The sequence below is a fragment of the Plectrocnemia conspersa genome, unplaced genomic scaffold (genome assembly GCF_051122295.1).
Source record: "Plectrocnemia conspersa isolate PC_06_02 unplaced genomic scaffold, ASM5112229v1 ptg000006l, whole genome shotgun sequence".
NCBI lineage: Eukaryota > Metazoa > Arthropoda > Insecta > Trichoptera > Polycentropodidae > Plectrocnemia > Plectrocnemia conspersa.
This window is the reverse complement of record NW_028277170.1, coordinates 588712-609246: the sequence shown is the minus strand read 5'-3', so window position 1 is coordinate 609246 and position 20535 is coordinate 588712. Positions and strand designations below refer to the sequence as shown.

Sequence of the window (20535 nt, the reverse complement as noted above, 5' to 3'; positions counted from 1 at the left end):
CAACATATGTATATGTCTTGCGTTTGGGGATTTGCAAATAAATTTAAATTAAAATCACTTCAGGTTATCCAAAATAGTGCTATAAATTTTTTTTAAATTTGCTTTTAAATGCTCACACTTTAGTCCCTCTCTGACCTTTCCTCAATGGAGCCCAGTCTAAGTATCAAGGATTGCAAATCACAACAGACAATTGTTGCACTCGTTTTTTCAACCAACGAAATATGTATGCGAATTTATTTGTAATAAAAATAATATGCAGCTATCTTGTTGATTCCAGCAATATAATTAAATAAATTGAATGTTGCCATGTTTTTTTATTTATAATATCGTTATGTTTACTAATTTTTCATAACATTCCAGCTTCCAAATCAACTTTCCTTTACTATTCGCCTTACTGAATAGTTCTCTTAATATTTTTTTTATAATTAATGGAATACATAAAATGTTTGATTAATAAAAAATAATGTGCTTAAATTTGTGTGTTTTTTTAAAAACGTTAAAAAACTGTAGTTGGATCACCTTTATTTTGTGAATTTATTTTTAAAATTAAATGAAAATATTTTTTTTATATAGTATTGATTTTTAAGCGCTTATTTTTTAATTATAATATTGATATATAAGAATATTAATAAACTTATCTTTTTTATCTTTCCTTTGAAAATATCTTATTTTTAATTTAGAAGTTTGTAATAAAATGCTTAAATTATTTTTTTTAAATAATAATATATGTTAAAATAATTTTTAGACGTGTTAAATCGACGAATTGAACTATTGATTTTTCTTTCATATGGCAGCACTGCTCGGGTGACGCCTCTTGTCACATTGTCGGCACGTAGCTCAAACAAAATTATCGTAAATCTTTTCTAACATATTGTAAACCGATCATTGAGCCGCGTAAACAAAAATTCTAACTCAATAATAATGATTTGTAATTTTCAAAAAGTACTACTTCATTCATAAATCAAAATTTTAACGACTATAAAGAAAGTGAGGTTATGTTCTCATACGAGATAATCAATACACCAAAGTAATACTGCGTTTATGTTATCGCATACCTTTGAGCTATGTATTCACGTTATTTTGATCTGTATAATTTGATCATTATTTATTACAATCAAAAACCATAAATTGAAGTATTGATACATCCAGCTCTTTAAAGATGGTCAAAATATTTTCGCTCAGATGCCGTCTGTTGACTTTCCCCAACGACCTTAGGTAAGTATCGATTTAATGACAGCGTGCGATTATATATACATATATAAATTCTGTATATATGTTAAATTTCGCGATTTAACATAACAAATTTACTCTTTTAATTATATATTTATATTTTTCAGATTGAAATTAAATCGTTCCTGGTCCGAATGCAAATTAACGTTAAACTCTCTGACATACAATCAACACGCCAATTCAAACTATGTTACCGATACGCTTTTAGAACCTATATTTTGGTTCGTGGATAATTTCGTAGGAGTTTTGGGAAAGTTTTTTGTATTCATGGTCGTTTTTTTGACTTCCACGGTCGTGGCTATTGCGTATTGGTTGGGTTTGCCTTATTGGTGGGAGAGGAATCAAACGACGACCGTATTTTTGCTTATATTCGGACACTGGCTGCTGATCAACATTAGCTTTCACTACTACAAAGCAGTCGTTACACATCCTGGTAATCCGCCTGAGGTAAATATATTTTAATTTAATTACTTACTTTAACTTTGATTCGGATCTTATAGTACGAAGATGTTTCTTAAACTAAGTGACTCCCATTCTCAATAAAAGCAGTAAGAGAAGTATATTTTCAATCAGAGTAATTTATTTCTCGTTAGACCTATACTTTCTACTCTTGACATTCACAAAAGAGGTAATAAATCTCTGAAATTGATGTCTATTATAGCGATTAAACATACTGATTACATACCCATAGAATGTTTGACGAGGGTTTTGAGGACTTGTTAAAATAGTTGAAGGCGCTGTGGTAAATTAAAAAACACATTTCGCTCAAGCTTTATTTAAAATAAATAAATAGTACAAAGTTTTTTTTATTTAACATACCATATGGCGCCGAATTCACTTTAAAATAATTAATTAACTATGGAAATATTCTGAGTTTTTATTTTAAAATGTTTAAGAGGCACCTTTTGTACTTACGGTTTATCTTTAAAATTTAAAAGACGAACCACCAGTTCGAAAATAAAGGTAAGCTTCTCGGGTGTCATACAAAATCGGAACCCACGGGGATAGCAGCATGAAAAAAAATCAATTTGGTCCAGTGGTTTTAGCTCAAAACTTTGCATTCTTGTGTATTTAGTTTGATCTTTGATGTTTTCATTGTACCAGCATGCGAAAAAATTCCCAAACATCTGAGACAGATGTACAGTCCGCCCAAGATGTGAGCGCTTACAGTATTGATGAGAAATATAATAGGGTGATCATGTGAAATTATACGTTCAATTCATTTTTCCTTTTTTAATTTAATTTGTTGAGAAAAATGTAAAATATCACTTTCTTACTTATTTATTTAACACAAAAACATGATAGCAGTTTTGGAATCCCTCTAGATTGAATATCTGTTTAATATAATATTCAATAAAATGTCAATAGAATATTACAGGAATTGTTTTATTGATTACAAAATTACACAACATGACAATAATTTATATTAAAAATATAACACATTATAATTTTTAATTCAATTTCCAACGTATGATCACCTTACTCTTAAAACAGCCATGATTTAGTATTGGTAACATTCTCATATCGGTGTAAACAAATTCGCAGAAAACTGTATGTATGCACGCATGCGTACACACACCCTTATTTCCAACACAACGATGATGAGCGTTGACATCTTGGATGGACTATAGATATATACATATATCTTATTGATATATTTGTAAATTGCTTTACTGATTTCTTTTATGTACATAAAATATAAGTATCTGCTTTTGCTTAGTGTAAAATAAGTTAAAAAATTTAATTTAAAAAACAAGTGCGGGGAATTAGTTTTTCATGTGCTGGCAACCCGTTATGCTCGGTTCTTGCCTCCTGATTCATGCTGTATTTCTGTCAGAAAGGTCTGGATAGTGGTCAATATGTTTTACGTTTTAGCTAACCTTTGTTCAAGTCTTAAGGTGCCTTTTCTGGTTCCTTGTCCCGTTCTTTGGCAGAAATCACGCACAATATGAATTGCTTCAAAGCTGACCATGAATTTGCATCTTTCAGCATGAATGGGACCAAGCCCTCTAGTAGATATGCTCTTCGCCAAGAGCTTCTTTTATGTTGCTTCTTTCCTCTGTCCATGCTGGGCAGTTAAAGAGCGTGTGGGCAGCCTCTAGGTCCACGATGAGTCTTCGCCTCTACCGCCTTTTGGTGGAGGCGTCCCATTGCTCGCGCCACTTTATCATAGTCAGCTTACTGGCTTTTTCCTTGCTTCGCTCTCTATGTATTTCCTGTCAAGTACCCAAGAGATATGCCCGAATTAAAAATGTTTGATAAGAAGTGAAAGCATTTAAATGGGAGTTGTCTATCAAGTCCCGGGCTTTTTTTGTTTTTAAGCTGCTTGGTGATATTTAAAATTTCTAAGGAAGTAACATTGTCAATTGAATTTATATCTAAAACTAATTTTCAGTTTTTTGAATTGCACTCGTGACTGATGCACATATGATGTAGCAAAAGCACTCGCCAACAAGCGCTTTTTCCTGGCTAGTATTGGCCACGCTGTTCCCAGTTTTTAACGGAGGAATTTCTGAATGTATGTTTTGATCGATTTCGTTATTTTCCAAAGAAAATTATCTGTGGAGTGAATTTTTTTTAGTTTACGCGTCTAGTTGTCGTTTTTTACTTTTTATATTTTAATGCGAATTAGGTGGGTTACTTTATTAATGTTTTTAATTGCAGTTTTTTACTTTTTTGGCATATTTTTGGTATTTTATTTTTGAATTTAGTATTTACGGTGTAGATACGATTTTATTTAATATGCATTTACACGTAGGGACATAAGCAATTTTTTACCTGCTCGATTACAGATAAAAGGTTATTTATATCGTCGTCTATTATTTTAGTCCAAAATTTTATAATTGTCGTGCATTAGCGGAATGTTTCTTTCAATATTATTTTCAAAACCTTTCTAATCAGCTTTTGTTAATTTAACGAGATCTCAGAGATTATCTTGACTTTACCCTCCACTGTAAAAACACTGGGAGGTGATCGGAAAACAGCCCGGATACAGTGCATTTTTGATATTTGAGTTACCCTTGACCAATGCGATGTCTGGGATAAACCCGAAATGTTTGAGCACCTAAAAACCAACATCCGCCAAGATATAGCCGAAATCTGATATTATTTTTCGCGCTGATGCGCTGACCTAAGTGATTAGCTGTAAAGCAATAAAAGCATGATTGAAAAAATATTAGAAAGATTAACAGTATGGAGAGGAGATCACCGACGGTAATCCTACATAGATTAAGTTCGCTATTAAACGACTAAATATTATATATACCAGTCATTGATTGGCTAGGTACACTTCCATATTTTTTAACTTTATATAAATCGAGCATCATCAACCGTTCGCCGGTTAGGTCAAATTCGCTATTCCGTTTTTTAAACTTCATATAAACCGAACATTCACTGGTTAGTCATATTTTTCTTCCAACTTCTTTCCTGGAGTCTTCCAACTCTGATGAAGGTGGAGACATTCTTTTCTTGGAGGAGGTTGTATAGCTTCCGATTGTTTCGTATACGCCACTCGTTACTCTCGTATATAGCGCCATATATCCTGCGGAGCACTTTCCTCTCGAATATGTCAAGCAGCCTTTCGTCAGCCCTTGTAAGTATCCAGCTCTCTGAACCGTATGTCAGAACTGGTCTGATCAGTGTTTTGTATGACGAGTTAGCGTCCATGATTTGATTTGTATTATTATGCTAAGATAGCATTTATTTGCTCACACTACACGTCTCTTGATCTCCTTGCTGACATCATTTGTAGCTGTTAACAGGATTCCGAGGTATATGAAATCACTGAAACACTTAAAAGTGTACTCGTTCATTACGAGATTTTCAGGATACTGGCTCCTCAAACTAGGCATAACCGACATGTATTTTGTTTTTGTTTCATTGATCTTCAATTTTCTTGGCTAATGATTCAATGGCTTTAAAAACTTCTATCAGTGTTTTGATCTCGCCATTATATCTATGTCATCAGCGCAGGCGAAGATTCGTATCGATTTATTTTACACTGCTTGTTATATCTTGGATTACTTTTTCTAGGGCAATGCTGAACAGATTGCACGCTAGAGCATCGCCCTGTCGTAGGCTGTAGTGTTCGCAAAGGCTTTAATATATAATTTTGTACTCTCACTTGGCATTTGACATTTCTCATTGTGAGTTTCACCAAGGAGATTAGTTTTTTGTACACCTACCGTGTACTCTTTAAATTATTTCACGCGTAAAAAATCGCGACGAAAAAAACTACAAATTCTTAAATACCCACAATCGCAAAAAATAGTATCGTGTCAAATAAAATATTAGATTAATTTAATTTGAATTATATTTTTAAGCTCATGTAATGAGTTATTAAAGTATTAATATGGGGGGGGGGCAAACTTAGATTTTGTATGGGTCGCCAAATAACTTGATAATATTTTAAATGTTTGATTAATAAAAAATCTAAAGATATGCTTAAATTTGTGTTTTTTTAAAAACGTTAGACTGTAGTTGGATCACATTTATTTGGTGATCTTTTTATATTATTGATTTTTAAACGCTTATTTTTTATGTATAATATTGATATATAAGTATATTAATAAACTTACCCTTTTACCTTTCTTTTGAAAATATTTTATTTTTTTATTTAGGCGTTTATTTGTAATAAAATGCTTAAATTTTGTTTTAATATATAATAAATGTTAAAATAATTTTTAGACGTTAAATCGACGAGTTGAACTATTGATTTTTTTCATATGGCAGCACTGCTCGGGTGACGCCTCTTATTGCGCTGTCGGCTCGTAGCTGTCATGGTTATCGTAAAACTTCTGTAAAATGTTACAAACTGATCATTGAACCGCGTAAACAAAATTTAAGCTCAATAATAATGATTAGTGATTTTCAAAAAGTACTAATTCATTCATAAATCGAAATTTTAACGATTATAAAGAAAGTGAGGTTATGTTCCCATTAGAGATAATCGATACACCAATGCAATACTGCGTTTACGTTATCGCATACATTTGAGCTATGTATTCGCGTTCTTTTGATCTGTATAATTTGATCATGTATTTAATACAATCATAAACTATAAATTGTAGTATTGATTCATCCAGCTGGTCAAAGTACTTTTGCCCAGATGCCGTCTATTGAATTTCCCAACAACCTTAGGTAAGTATCGTCCGATTTAATGACAGCGTGCGATTATCTATGATCGAACTTGCGATTATATGATTGAAATTTTATAATTGTCGTGCATTGGCGGAATGCTTCTGTCAATATTATTTTTAAAACCTTTCTAATCAGCTTTTGTATAATCGAATGAGATCTAAGAGATTATCTCGACTACACCCTCCAGTGTAAAAAAACGCTGGGAGGTGATCCGAAAACAGCCTGGATACAGTGCATTTTTGATATTCGAGAGTTATCCTTGACCAATGCGATGTCGAGAGTTGACAGCGTCATGTTATTGGTCGGGTGATACGTTGGTGAGTTTAGAAAGTATACTACTGTTACGGTATTATTTACGTAGTTAAAAACCGATGTCCCGGATCGATTCGAGCCAGAGCAATTTCAATGCGAGTGCTTAGTATTAGTCTCCAGTTAGTACAACTGAATTTTCAAGTCCAAACACAGCATCGAGAAACAACTCATCTCCGGGAGAATTATACACGGCGGCAATCATTATTTTATTTTTAATTCCTAATAGATTTTTTAATAAATATCGCGACACCTTCACCTGGCCTTGAGAGTCTCAAGACAGATCTTACCGTTTTGTCATCATCAGTAGTGAATGTATGGAAGGCGCGTTGGCCTTTTACCCCCTCCATTAATACGGCTCGAAGTTCGAGTGATGCACAGCTCACGGCTGTGTAACGCAACTTAAATTATGGTTAATGATCGACTTGATTAAGTCGATCATTTGAAGATGTGTGCCTGCTACTTCCACGATAACGAGCGGAATTCTCGGTCATTTACTACTTATCACCTCCGGAATCAAACCGGTTTGGCTCAAAGTAACAGTGCTTTTCACCTCCGTTGATGGCTGAGCTGTTTTTTTCCGGCAACTGCCAGTCCTAATCAAACAGGGTTGGTGACGCCGCCAGAGCTTTAAGGAACGCCTTCATTGTTCCAAGTGTTTGTTTTCGCACCATCTTCATGGCGTCAATATTGTGTCCAGTTTCAATGGGCGTGGTTGAAATAGTGGTGGGGGTCGTGGCTATGTACGGCAACATAGCGACGCGCAGAAGGGTGCGTCCATAGCAACAGCACAGAGGGGAGTGATATTGATTTTTTAGCGAATCAGGTATACCTCTATTTGCTTCTTGTTCCACACATTCGAAATTTTTTATTTAGTAGGCTGTTTGCAAGTGAAATAAGTTTCCATTCTTAAAAACCGCATATAAGATAAAATCATTTTTTCCTTCCACATACTTTTGTGAATCATCTTTTCAAATATGAATTTAATAAAATCAAAATTTAGATCTATGATTGCTTACTAACAAATTCCTAACTATGAGGCCCTGCCCAATGAACTGCAATCGCAAAAATCACACTGACATTGATATAATAATTTTTATATAACGTTTATTTTGTATGTATTAGGCAACCATAACGTGTTGAACATTTTACAGAATATAAACAATATTTTTTATATTTACTACGGGTAAGAGTGGCTTACAAATTTAACCGAGATATTTACAAGTTCTTTTTTTAGAATAAGTTTAATTTTTATATGATTTAAACTACGACATATATTAAGTCCTTAAAATCACAAAATATTTTTAAAAATTTTATTTATTTTAATTTAAATTTTAAAACATTAATCTCTTGACTTTTTTCAAATTTTTTTTAACGTAGTAATGAATTTTTTTAGATCTATTTTTAGTGCAAGTTTCATTTTATTATTATTAAACCTACGATAGTTATTGTGTTCTCAAATTTTGTTACATCCCACATATGTATGTACATATTCTTAGGCTCATTGATACTCACCTAATTTTTAATAATTTCAGGCGTCACTGATCGTCGAAGCTGCCAGTGTGTGCCGAAAATGCATCACACCAAAGCCTCCGAGAAGCCACCACTGCTCTGTATGCAACACCTGTATCCTCTGCATGGATCATCACTGTCCGTGGCTAAACAACTGCGTCGGCCATTACAACAGAAGACATTTCTACCTATACATGATCTACATGGTCACCGGGGTCACGTTTATAATCGTTGCCGGTCTAGACATCGCCTATCAAGTTTTATGGATTGGAGACGAATCTGGAATCGCATCAGCCAACGATCCCGACTTGATCGGTCATCCAGTTAAAGTTAACAACACCGGAGCGATCATACCAGTTTTTAGTTTTCCCGAGTACGACACGATAGTTTTACCGAGAGAACATAAGTTACCAGTTCCGAAGATGACGTTTGCTCAAAAGATAGCGGCCAACTCTGTGATGAGGCGAGCAGTTATTTACATGGCCATCATCAACCTAGCCGTCTTGATCGCTCTAGGTTCTTTGCTCGTTTGGCACGGAAAGCTCATCACCAGGGGAGAGACTAGTATAGAGACTCACATTAACCGCAGCGAGGTGAAAAGGCTGAAAGGGGTTTATAAGAATCCGTACGACTTCGGATCGAAAAAAAATTGGAAAATCTTTTTGGGTTTAGTTGGAAATCGATCGTTTTTCTTCCACGTTTTACTTCCGTCAGGTCATCCTCCAGTTGGGAAGGGATTAGTGTGGCATACAATACACGACGCCACAGAAGATTGGCCTTGAACATCTGATAAATGTAACTCGAAATAGTCATATATAACTGTTCAGGTGGTAAGTGCTTTTGCATAATTTGTTAGTCTGGTATTATTGATATAATTTAATAAGATTTTTTATCTCAATGACAATGATATACACAATAATAGGAACACTTTATTATTACATCGCGTATATACCTTAATATATGCATTTCTTTAATGCATATTTTAATGTACATACATTATATGTCAACTTACTCGCCAATTTATTTTTAGATTAGTTTTAAATATGGTACAATTCACTATAAAAAATAAATTCAAAACTCTTTTATGGTTGTTTATGCTGAACTATTATTCTTCATATAGTTTAACTATGTCTTCTAATGTAATGATAATGAAATTTTAAAGTTGAATTGAAATACCATATATTTATAAATAAATTCAAAAAAATCAGAACGAAGCAAAAATAATATTTAAACCCTAAAAAGTTGAGGGTCAAGTATTCACACACTCGCTAGCTTTGGTACCTCATGACAGTGAGATACCGACAGCTAGTATTATATATAGTGTTTCAATTCTACTACATTTTACAAGCTACTTATTATTTTATTTTGGTTCTGAACTATAGGATGGTCCAACTTCAATTTACAAACTGTTTTAAGAAAACAAATTTAAGGATATCAAGTAAATGGCTGCTTCTTGAACCTTTTGCAACAGCCAGTCCTTTCGATATAATTTTTGTTGAATTTTCACACATTTCAGACAGTATCTCGGCTATAACTTGGCGGACGTTGATTTTTAAATTTTCTAACGCTTAGGGGTTGTGGGTGTCTTTGGCTACACTTTCACTTACAGCAGCAATATTATCAGCTGAACGGGCGCTACAATGATACATAGGCCTTACCCTATTTCCAACGCTTCTAGTCTATCCATTTTTTTTTTCACTACTTTGCAAAATTGTTTATTTAGTATGATGATGAAATTGACCATAATCTTCCCGTAAATTTCGGGAAGATTATGGTCACAGGTTGCTTGCGTCGTTACTTTTCTGCCCCCTAAGAGAGGTAGAAATTTCCAGGCTGGTGGAAATCGAAATGCATCGCTTCTTGTATTAACGATGATATAATTTACAAGAGCCGATGCATTGCAACTTCCACCAGCCTGGAGGCCCCTATTAGGGGACAGAAAAGTAACGAAGCAAGTAACTTGTTCTCTCCCCCCCCCCACTTACCCCAAAGAAATGACCGATACAAACAAGACAAGCAAGAGTACAATAGTAACTTTGTTAAAAATTCTAGAAAAATTAAAGATTGTCATATAATATACATTTAAATGAAAAAATAATTTTTTTTCAAAACAATAGTCATTTATATTGGCAAGACGCGAGAACTTGGTCTTATAAATATTTCATTTATTTTAGTTTGCCAGTCTGCTCTGCCATTTTGTTTCAGAATTGCAGCTATTAAAAAATAATTATAACTCCAAATTAAATAATCATGGAGAAGAAAGTGTTAAAACATATTTTACAACTATGAAAATATATTTCAGAAATAAAATTTTCTTACACTTTCATGATCTAATGTCAGAATCAAAAATCTCTCAAAATGTATGACTTGCTAAAATTATTATTATCAACTCTTTCACCTTTATTGGAAGCAGTTTTATTCTGTTAGTCTTGTTATATATCATTTAGCATGACAAATAGTAGCCACAACACAAATTATTATTATTAATTAAGTTGGTATCGATTATGTACAAGTTTTTCTTATCATTTTTACATACATTTCTAGCAATTGGTTATAATCGTAATTATTTTTTTAATATGCTGATTTTTATATCCATTATTAAGTAGTTTCTAAATTAACTTATAATTTTACATATCAATTATTAAATCCTTGTGACAAAAACATGTTAAATAATTTTAACACTACAAATTAGTCTTCTTATTACGTCTCTAGTCTATCATTTTTTTTCACTAATTTACAAAATTGTTCGTTTAGTATGCCAATAAAGTTGACCATAATCTTCCTGTAAATTCCAGGAAGATTATGGTCACAGGTTGCTTGCGCCGTTACTTTTCTGTCCCCTAAGAGAGGTAGAAATTTCCAGGCTGGTGGAAATCGAAATGCATCGCTTCTTGTATTAACGATGATATAATTTACAAGAGCCGATGCATTGCAACTTCCACCAGCCTGGAGGCCCCTATTAGGGGATAGAAAAGTAACGAAGCAAGCAACCTGTTCTCACTCCTCCCCCCCCCCCCTTAAAGAAATGACTGATATAAACATGAGAAGTACGAGTACAAGAACAATTTTAGCAATTGAAAAGTTAAGCGATCCATTTCGTATGTGTTGTTGCAAACTAACATTTGACCCTTTGAACACGCGTGATTGTTGATAGCTGTCTGATTTACGGTACTGAATTGGATCACCTGTGGTAGCCCAAAATAGATTAGTTGTGAAAGAAGTGCATTTGAGACCCAAGTTCTTTCGAAACCTTTTATACGTTGAATGCGATCGGCTTTTCTGAATGATGTGGGGTTTTTTTTAATCATTTAGGTCATATATTCAAACCCTGCCCCTAATAAACGCTCTGTTAATTATATTATTCGGAAGTGTTAAACAATATAAAAAATCAAATTTATTACTTAAAAAAACTGTTTCGCTTTCTGTAGTTTCATAAACGTCCTTTGTATAAGTTTTGGTGATTTATATTTTTGGGTGTTTCCATATTGCAATGGTTTATTCATAAAGTGCCTTTGTGCAAATGAATTACGTAGGATCACCTACACTTCTCTAGATATTATCTATTGCCATCAGGGCTGTGGAGTCAGAGCATTGAAAGCGGAGTCTTAGTCTTAAAAAAAATCGATTAACTGATTCCTTTTTAACCCTTTCCACCCTGACCAATAAATTTTTAATTGTTCGTCGTGAGCCATAAGTTTTAAGTCGGTAATACGAAATAAACAAAAGTATTAAAACCAATTCTTTTTTATCTATGGGAAGACACGGTAACTGCCATAGTTTTAATCAGATTGCCTTGAAACTATTCTGAAAAAATGCTTATATAAATAACTTGAATAACTTGGTTAGCCAGCCTGATTCAACATTTTTTTTAAATAAACGGCAATTTAAAAAGTTATAACTTTGTTTTAAAGTAAATTGACATTTAAATGAAAAAATGTTTTTTCAAAACAATTGTCATTTATATTGGATAAAACAGATTTTGAAAATTATTTCAATTATTGTTGTTTTCCAGTATGCTCTGCCATCTTGTTTAAGAATTACAGCAATTAAAAAAATTGTAACTCCAATATAAATAATCATAAAGTAGAGTGTTATAAATATTTTTCAACTATAAAAATATATTTCAGAAACAAAATTTTCTTACACTTTCATGATCTAATGTCAGAATCAAAAATATCTCAAAATGTATGACTTACTAAAATTCGTATTATGCTTTCACCTTTATTGGAAAGCAGTTTTATTCTCAGATTATTATTATTACTTAAGTTGTTATCAATTATGTACAAGTTTTTCTTATCATTTTTACATATATTTCTAGCAATTGGTTATAATTTAATTCTTTTTTTTTAATATGCTGATTTTATATCCATTATTAAGTAGTTTCTAAATTAACTTTAAATTTTACATATCAATTATTAAATTTTTGTGATAAAAACATGTTTCACAAATTTTACACTACAAATTAGTCTTCTTATTGCTTCTCTAGTCTTCATTTTTTTTCACTACTATACAAAATTGTTCGTTTAGTATGCCAATGAAGTTGACCATAATCTTCCTGTAAATTTCGGGAAGATTATGGTCACAGATTGCTTGCGCCGTTACTTTTCTGTCCCCTAAGAGAGGTAGAAATTTCCAGGCTGGTGGAAATCGAAATGCATCGCTTCCTGTATTTACGATGAAATAATTTACAAGAGCCGATGCATTGCAACTTCCACCAGCCTGGAGGCCCCTATTAGGGGATAGAAAAGTAACGAAGCAAGCAATCTGTTCCCCCCCTCCTCCCCCTAAGAAAATGACCAATACAAACATGACAAGCACGAGTACAAGAACAATTTTAACAATTGAAAAGTTAAGCGATCCATTTTGTATGTGCTGTTGCAAACTAACATACACTTTGAACAGGCGTGATTATTGACAACTGTCTGATTTACAGTGCTGAATTGGATCACCCTGCGGTAGCCCGAAATAGATTAGTTATGAAGGAAGTGCATTTGCGACCAAATTTTAGCGAAACCTTTCGTACGTTGAATGCGAGCGGCTTTTCTGAATTTTACCTGTTTCTTTTAATCATTTAGGACATATGTTCAAACCCTGCCTCTTAATAAAAGCTCTGTCAATTATATTATTCGAAGGTGTTTCACAATATAAAAATAAAATTTATTGCTTAAAAAAACTATCGCTTTCTGTAGAGTTTCGTAAACGTCCTTTGTTTAAGTTTTGGTGATTTATATTTCTGGGTGTTCCCATATTTACGACTGAGAAATTATCATTGCTATTGTATTTGATTAGTGTCTACACCAACTTTTATAATTATCATTAGTGTAATTTTAGTAATATAACTATTTGCAGATTGCGATTATATGGCACTTTTTTCAATCGCGCGAAAATATGTGTTTTTTCGCGCAAAAGTGCAGCGCATTAGGCGTCAAGTTGTTATCAATTATGTACAATTTTTTTTATAATTTTTACATGTATTTCTAGCGAGTGGCTATAAGCGTAATATTTTTTTTAAATATGCTGATTTTATTTCCATTGCTATGTAGTTTCTAAATTAACTTATAATTTTACATATCAAGTTATTAAATCTTTGTGTGTAAAAACATATTTAACAATTTTAATACTAATTTTACAAAAATATAATTGTCTATATCTATAAAGCTATACATTATTGAATGTCTTATTTTTGTGGCGAAAATATTAATGTACACTTTCACGCCCAAAAGCTGCAAACGCCGATAAATTGACAATTCCAGGACTTCGGCTACACTTTCATTTACAGCAGCAATATTATCGGCTGAACAGGCGACACAATAATGCACATGCCTTACTCTATCTCCAACGCTTCTAGCCTATCGGCTTTTTTTCACTATGTTGCGAATTGTTCATTTAGTATGTCAACGAAATTGACCATAATCCTCCCGTAAATTTCGGGAAGATTATGGTCACAGGTTGCTTGCGCCGTTACTTTTCTGTCCCCTAAGAGAGGTAGAAATTTCCAGGCTGGTGGAAATCGAAATGCATCGCTTCTTGCATTTACGATGATATAATTTACAAGAGCCGATGCATTGCAACTTCCACCAGCCTGGAGGCCCCTATTAGGGAACAGAAAAGTAACGAAGCAAGCAACCTGTTCCCCCCCCCCCCCCGCTTACCCCAATAAAATGACCGATACAAACATGATAAGCAAGAGTACAAGAATAACTTCATTAGCCACTCCGATCCGCCATTTTTTAAAATCAACGTTGGTAATTTAAAAAAGTTATAACTTTGATTAAAATTAAATTGACATTTAAATAAAAAAAATATTTTTCAAAACAATTGCCATTTATATTGGATACAACAGATTTTGAAAATTATTTCATTTATTTTAGTTTGCTAGTCTACTCTGCCATTTTATTTCAGAATTTCAGCTATTAAAAATTAATTATAACTCCAAATTAAATAATCATGGAGAAGAAAGTGTTAAAACATATTTTACAACTATGAAAATATATTTCAGAAATAAAATTTTCTTACACTTTCATGATCAAATGTCAGAATCAAAAGTCTCTCAAAATGTATGACTTGCTAAAATTATTATTATCAACTCTTTCACCTTTATTGGAATCAGTTTTATTCTGTTAATCTTGTTATATATCATTTAGCATGACAAACGGTAGCCACAACACAGATTTTTATTATTACTTAAGTTGTTATCAATCATGTAAAAGTTTTTCCCTCATTTTTATATCTAATTCTAGCTAGTGGCTATAAGCGTTATATTTTTTTTAATATGCTGATTTTGTATCCGTTATTAAATAGTTTCTAAATTAACTTATAATTTTGCATATCAATTATTGAATCTTTGTGATAAAACATATTTAAAAATTTTAACACTAAAAATTAGTCTTCTTATTACTTGTAGTTTATTAAAATATTTTGACTACCTTGCAAAATTGTTGGTTTAGTATGCCAATGAAGTTGACCATAATCTTCCCGTAAATTTCGGGAAGATTATGGTCACAGGCTGCTTGCGCCGTTACTTTTCTGTCCCCTAAGAGAGGTAGAAATTTCCAGGCTGGTGGAAATCGAAATGCATCGCTTCTTGCATTGATGATGATATAATTTACAAGAGCCGATGCATTGCAACTTCCACCAGCCTGGAGGCCCCTATTAGGGGACAGAAAAGTAACGAAGCAAGCAACCTGTTCCCCTCCCCTCGCTTACCCCAATAAAATGACCGATACAAACATGATAAGCAAGAGTACAAGAATAACTTCATTAACCAGTCTGACCCGCCATTTTTTAAAATCAACGTTGGTAATTTAAAAAAGTTATAACTTTGTTTAAAATTAAATTGACATTTAAATGAAAAAAATATTTTTCAAAACAATTGCCATTTATATTGGATACAACAGATTTTGAAAATTATTTCATTTATTTTAGTTTGCCACTCTGCTCTGCCATTTTGTTTCAGAATTGCTGCTAACAAAAAATAATTATAACTCCAAATTAAATAATCATGGAGAAGAAAGTGTTAAAACATATTTTACAACTATGAAAATATATTTCAGAAATAAAATTTTCTTACACTTTCATGATCAAATGTCAGAATCAAAAGTCTCTCAAAATGTATGACTTGCTAAAATTATTATTATCAACTCTTTCACCTTTATTGGAATCAGTTTTATTCTGTTAATCTTGTTATATATCATTTAGCATGACAAACGGTAGCCACAACACAGATTTTTATTATTACTTAAGTTGTTATCAATCATGTAAAAGTTTTTCCCTCATTTTTATATCTAATTCTAGCTAGTGGCTATAAGCGTTATATTTTTTTTAATATGCTGATTTTATATCTGTTATTAAATAGTTTCTAAATTAACTTATAATTTTGCATATCAATTATTGAATCTTTGTGATAAAACATATTTAAAAATTTTAACACTAAAAATTAGTCTTCTTATTACTTGTAGTTTATTAAAAAAATTTGACTACCTTGCAAAATTGTTCGTTCAGTATGCCAATGAAGTTGACCATAATCTTCCCGTAAATTTCGGGAAGATTATGGTCACAGGCTGCTTGCGCCGTTACTTTTCTGTCCCCTAAGAGAGGTAGAAATTTCCAGGCTGGTGGAAATCGAAATGCATCGCTTCTTGCATTGATGATGATATAATTTACAAGAGCCGATGCATTGCAACTTCCACCAGCCTGGAGGCCCCTATTAGGGGACAGAAAAGTAACGAAGCAAGCAACCTGTTCCCCTCCCCTCGCTTACCCCAATAAAATGACCGATACAAACATGATAAGCAAGAGTACAAGAATAACTTCATTAACCAGTCTGACCCGCCATTTTTTAAAATCAACGTTGGTAATTTAAAAAAGTTATAACTTTGTTTAAAATTAAATTGACATTTAAATGAAAAAAATATTTTTCAAAACAATTGCCATTTATATTGGATACAACAGATTTTGAAAATTATTTCATTTATTTTAGTTTGCCACTCTGCTCTGCCATTTTGTTTCAGAATTGCTGCTAACAAAAAATAATTATAACTCCAAATTAAATAATCATGGAGAAGAAAGTGTTAAAACATATTTTACAACTATGAAAATATATTTCAGAAATAAAATTTTCTTACACTTTCATGATCAAATGTCAGAATCAAAAGTCTCTCAAAATGTATGACTTGCTAAAATTATTATTATCAACTCTTTCACCTTTATTGGAATCAGTTTTATTCTGTTAATCTTGTTATATATCATTTAGCATGACAAACGGTAGCCACAACACAGATTTTTATTATTACTTAAGTTGTTATCAATCATGTAAAAGTTTTTCCCTCATTTTTATATCTAATTCTAGCTAGTGGCTATAAGCGTTATATTTTTTTTAATATGCTGATTTTGTATCCGTTATTAAATAGTTTCTAAATTAACTTATAATTTTGCATATCAATTATTGAATCTTTGTGATAAAACATATTTAAAAATTTTAACACTAAAAATTAGTCTTCTTATTACTTGTAGTTTATTAAAATATTTTGACTACCTTGCAAAATTGTTGGTTTAGTATGCCAATGAAGTTGACCATAATCTTCCCGTAAATTTCGGGATGATTATGGTCACAGGCTGCTTGCGCCGTTACTTTTCTGTCCCCTAAGAGAGGTAGAAATTTCCAGGCTGGTGGAAATCGAAATGCATCGCTTCTTGCATTGATGATGATATAATTTACAAGAGCCGATGCATTGCAACTTCCACCAGCCTGGAGGCCCCTATTAGGGGACAGAAAAGTAACGAAGCAAGCAACCTGTTCCCCCACCCCTCTTACCACAAAGAAATGACCGATACAAACATGACAAGCAAGAGTACAATTTTTTTTAAATATGCTGATTTTATATCCATTATTAAATAGTTTCTAAATTAACTTCTAATTTTACATATCAATTTTTGAATCTTTGTGATAAAAACATATTTAACAATTTTTATACCAAAAATTAAATCATAAATATGTAACTGATTATTTTGTCAAAAAATTGTCGAAATATAAAAATACACATAAATGAATGAAATAAAACCAATTACAGGTCGTATTTTTGTGGCGAAAATATTAATTTACACTATATTTGTTTCAACAATGAAAATGTTTTGTGTATTATGGTCTTTGAGCATTATAATAATATATTTAAATTAATAGTAAAAATGTATTATACTAATTAAACCAGACAATCGAACTATTGTGTAATTCTCGCTCCCATGCGTTGCTATTAAGAAAATCACCTATCACCTGAACTCTTAATAAAACAATTGCGAAAATATGCTAGTTTACTAGATAAATTATGTTATTATACCATGTGAAAAATACGATAAGTCATCATTGCTAGTGTGGATGAAATTAAGTCATGAATGAAAACCTTAAATACTTTATAATAAATTGAAACATATTTACAAAACGTAATTATTGATTTATATAACACATGGCTTGATCTATTCATCTTGATTAATATACGACTTACCTTTTTTTATCAAAACAGTGACAATATGATCAGCGAAAGAAATGTGTGATGATAAAAAAGTAATTAATCTGTATACATTTCCATTTTGATGTATTTATTTTCAACGCTTTAAACATGTGATATTATTTATTTTTTGTATATAAATAATTTTATATGTATGTACCTACATTATCTAAATATGACATTCCCAACAATCGGCTACAGGAATTTCGATATTCAAGGCCGTTCGAGATTTATTCTAGGCGTTGGGTGCTCGGTTCGAGTTTACTGTAAAATCAAATAAACACTCGGTCAATTTCAGCTAGACAACAATCAAAACAGATTTCTATAAAATGTATAAACTATTAACTCTTGAAATAATTTTAACAGGACCGAATACATTGTGTAATAATTATTAATATGTATGTTGTTTTTGAATAAAGTTTTTTTATTAAAAATATTTGAGTATCTTTAAATAAGGTGTTCTAAATACGATTAGAGTAGAATTTTAATGGCCCAATGATGTCTCGCGTCAAAGTATGCCATTTTTCACTGTGAGAGTTATAGCTGGCGGGCCTATGCCAGGTGATATTATATTAGTATAATTATCCGGGACCGAGTGGGCCAAAAACTTTCAGGCGACGTTTTACTATTTAATAATATTTCTATATGTATACACCTAAAATGGAACCAGATTGAAAAAATGCTGTCTTCATTCTTAACGCGGATACTAATTGAACCACTCGTATATTTAATTATAAAACAATACAATTTTACAGTCCAATTAAATTTTAAACTTTAAATTATTTTATTTGTAATTACCTTCAACTAATATTTTCTATAAAAAAAATATAGAGATACAAATCGCGCACATGCTTTGTCAGAGAATTTCTTAAGAGAAAGATAAGTGAGTATATCCTCTTTTCTCTCACACGGATTTGCTTGTACGTGTGCGAGCAAGATGCACAAGTGCTTGTGACAGAGCTAAAGCAGGATGACGCACGCATCAGACGGCGTTTCAATCGTGCGTCAGTATTTGCCTGTCGTCAAAAGAGAGATTATCAGCGGCGGCTCATACTCGTGATGTTTTAACCAAAAACATTATTTTAGCTTTTTCCAAGAGTTGGCCAATCAGTGGTCGATTTTCAAAATTTATATTTCATTTAGATTCATAGTATTTTATTAGATGACATGCATTTTTTTTGGCATTATTCATTAAGGTCCCTGTTTAGAATTCACGGCAAGAAGGCACGATTTTATTGCTTTTGACGTGAATTTTTGAGTTCTGAGAAGTGATAATTGTTTTTGCGCCCTCCTAATGACCAAAATTTGGTTTAAATATATTTTGATTAATACTCTCATATCAGAAGTCCATGGTTATATCGATAAGGATAGCTAGCATGTTTTTAGAACAGTGTAATATCCAAATGCAGACAAACCATGGAGCAATATACGAAATGCGACATCTGTCTGTAATTCATCTTCCGCTTATTTTCTACTGAGAGAAATATTTTGGACTTGACCTAATGAAAATTTTAAAACTATAATTAGCTTTAGGACTTGTATTAGGTTAGGTTTGCGTTTTGCCAACATATTCATTTTAAAACAGCATATAATTTCATTAAAGTATATCAGTTAAATTATATTTTCGCTAGTAGAAAAATATATCTACTGGTGAAAATGTATTTGGACTTAACCGAAAAATATACATTCACTGTAACATGTATACATCGCTGAATACCTAAGCAGAACCTTGGACACCAAACTGCGGTGAAAGTAACATATAAAAAAGAAGAACTTGAAATAAAATATTGAAAGCTATATTGGATCATGGGAAGAAACTCCAAACTATGCATGTACAATAAAATCTTGAAACCAGTTTGGGTCTACGGCTTACAACTCTGTGAATGTTTCAAACAGTGCCATGTTAAAATTATTATTAAAAAATTTCAAAATAAAGTGCTACGAAACACATACATCATGATGTAGGTGTCGAAGACGGCGCCAGTACTATAAACATGAAGTGAGGCTCCAACCGCACGTCAACATCGAGGCATCAAACTCCTCAATGTAAACAACTTGAAAAGACGGCCGAAGAAGACTAAGCCCTTCGAACTGGTCTAGTTATCATTAATGAAACTCATTTACTATTAGTGACTATGTAGTGTAGAAAACTTTTGGATGCCAATGGGTGAACATAGTGTTTTAAAAACATAAATTATTAAACATAGAGTAAAATTAATTGTTGGCCATAAATGTATTTAATTAAATGACACGCGTTTTTCCGGCTAAATTTAAGGCGCCCCTTCTTTAAATGACATCTCTGGTTGTGATGCTGTAGTTACCATCTTTGATGAAATATATGGCC

The 20535-nt window shown here is 32.2% G+C and overlaps 1 protein-coding gene across 2 annotated transcripts; it reads left to right on the top strand.

The window, feature by feature from the left end:
• Positions 1-789: 789 nt before the first annotated feature.
• On the top strand, positions 790-18625 carry LOC148233985 (palmitoyltransferase ZDHHC16A). Of its 2 annotated transcripts, none has more exons than XM_088187841.1 (3): positions 790-1215; positions 1338-1677; positions 8214-18625. In XM_088187841.1, exons 1-3 carry the CDS (start codon positions 1160-1162, stop codon positions 8970-8972), a joined length of 1155 nt encoding a protein of 384 aa, XP_088043967.1. In that variant the 5' UTR covers positions 790-1159; the 3' UTR covers positions 8973-18625. The 2 variants fall into 2 exon arrangements, 1 of the variants encoding a protein (XP_088043967.1); XR_015810003.1 differs by lacking the exon at positions 790-1215 and adding an exon at positions 5263-6369 and having other exon boundaries at positions 1537-1677; positions 8214-8350.
• The last annotated feature ends 1910 nt before the right edge of the window (positions 18626-20535 follow it).

Bases quoted from the DNA above. Each gene is read 5' to 3' on its own strand.
- LOC148233985 (XM_088187841.1), top strand. From the start codon at position 1,160: ATGGTCAAAATATTTTCGCTCAGATGCCGTCTGTTGACTTTCCCCAAC. The intron at 1,216-1,337 runs GTAAGTATCGAT...TATATTTTTCAG, and splicing joins ACTTTCCCCAACGACCTTAG to ATTGAAATTAAATCGTTCCT. The intron at 1,678-8,213 runs GTAAATATATTT...TAATAATTTCAG, and splicing joins ATCCTGGTAATCCGCCTGAG to GCGTCACTGATCGTCGAAGC.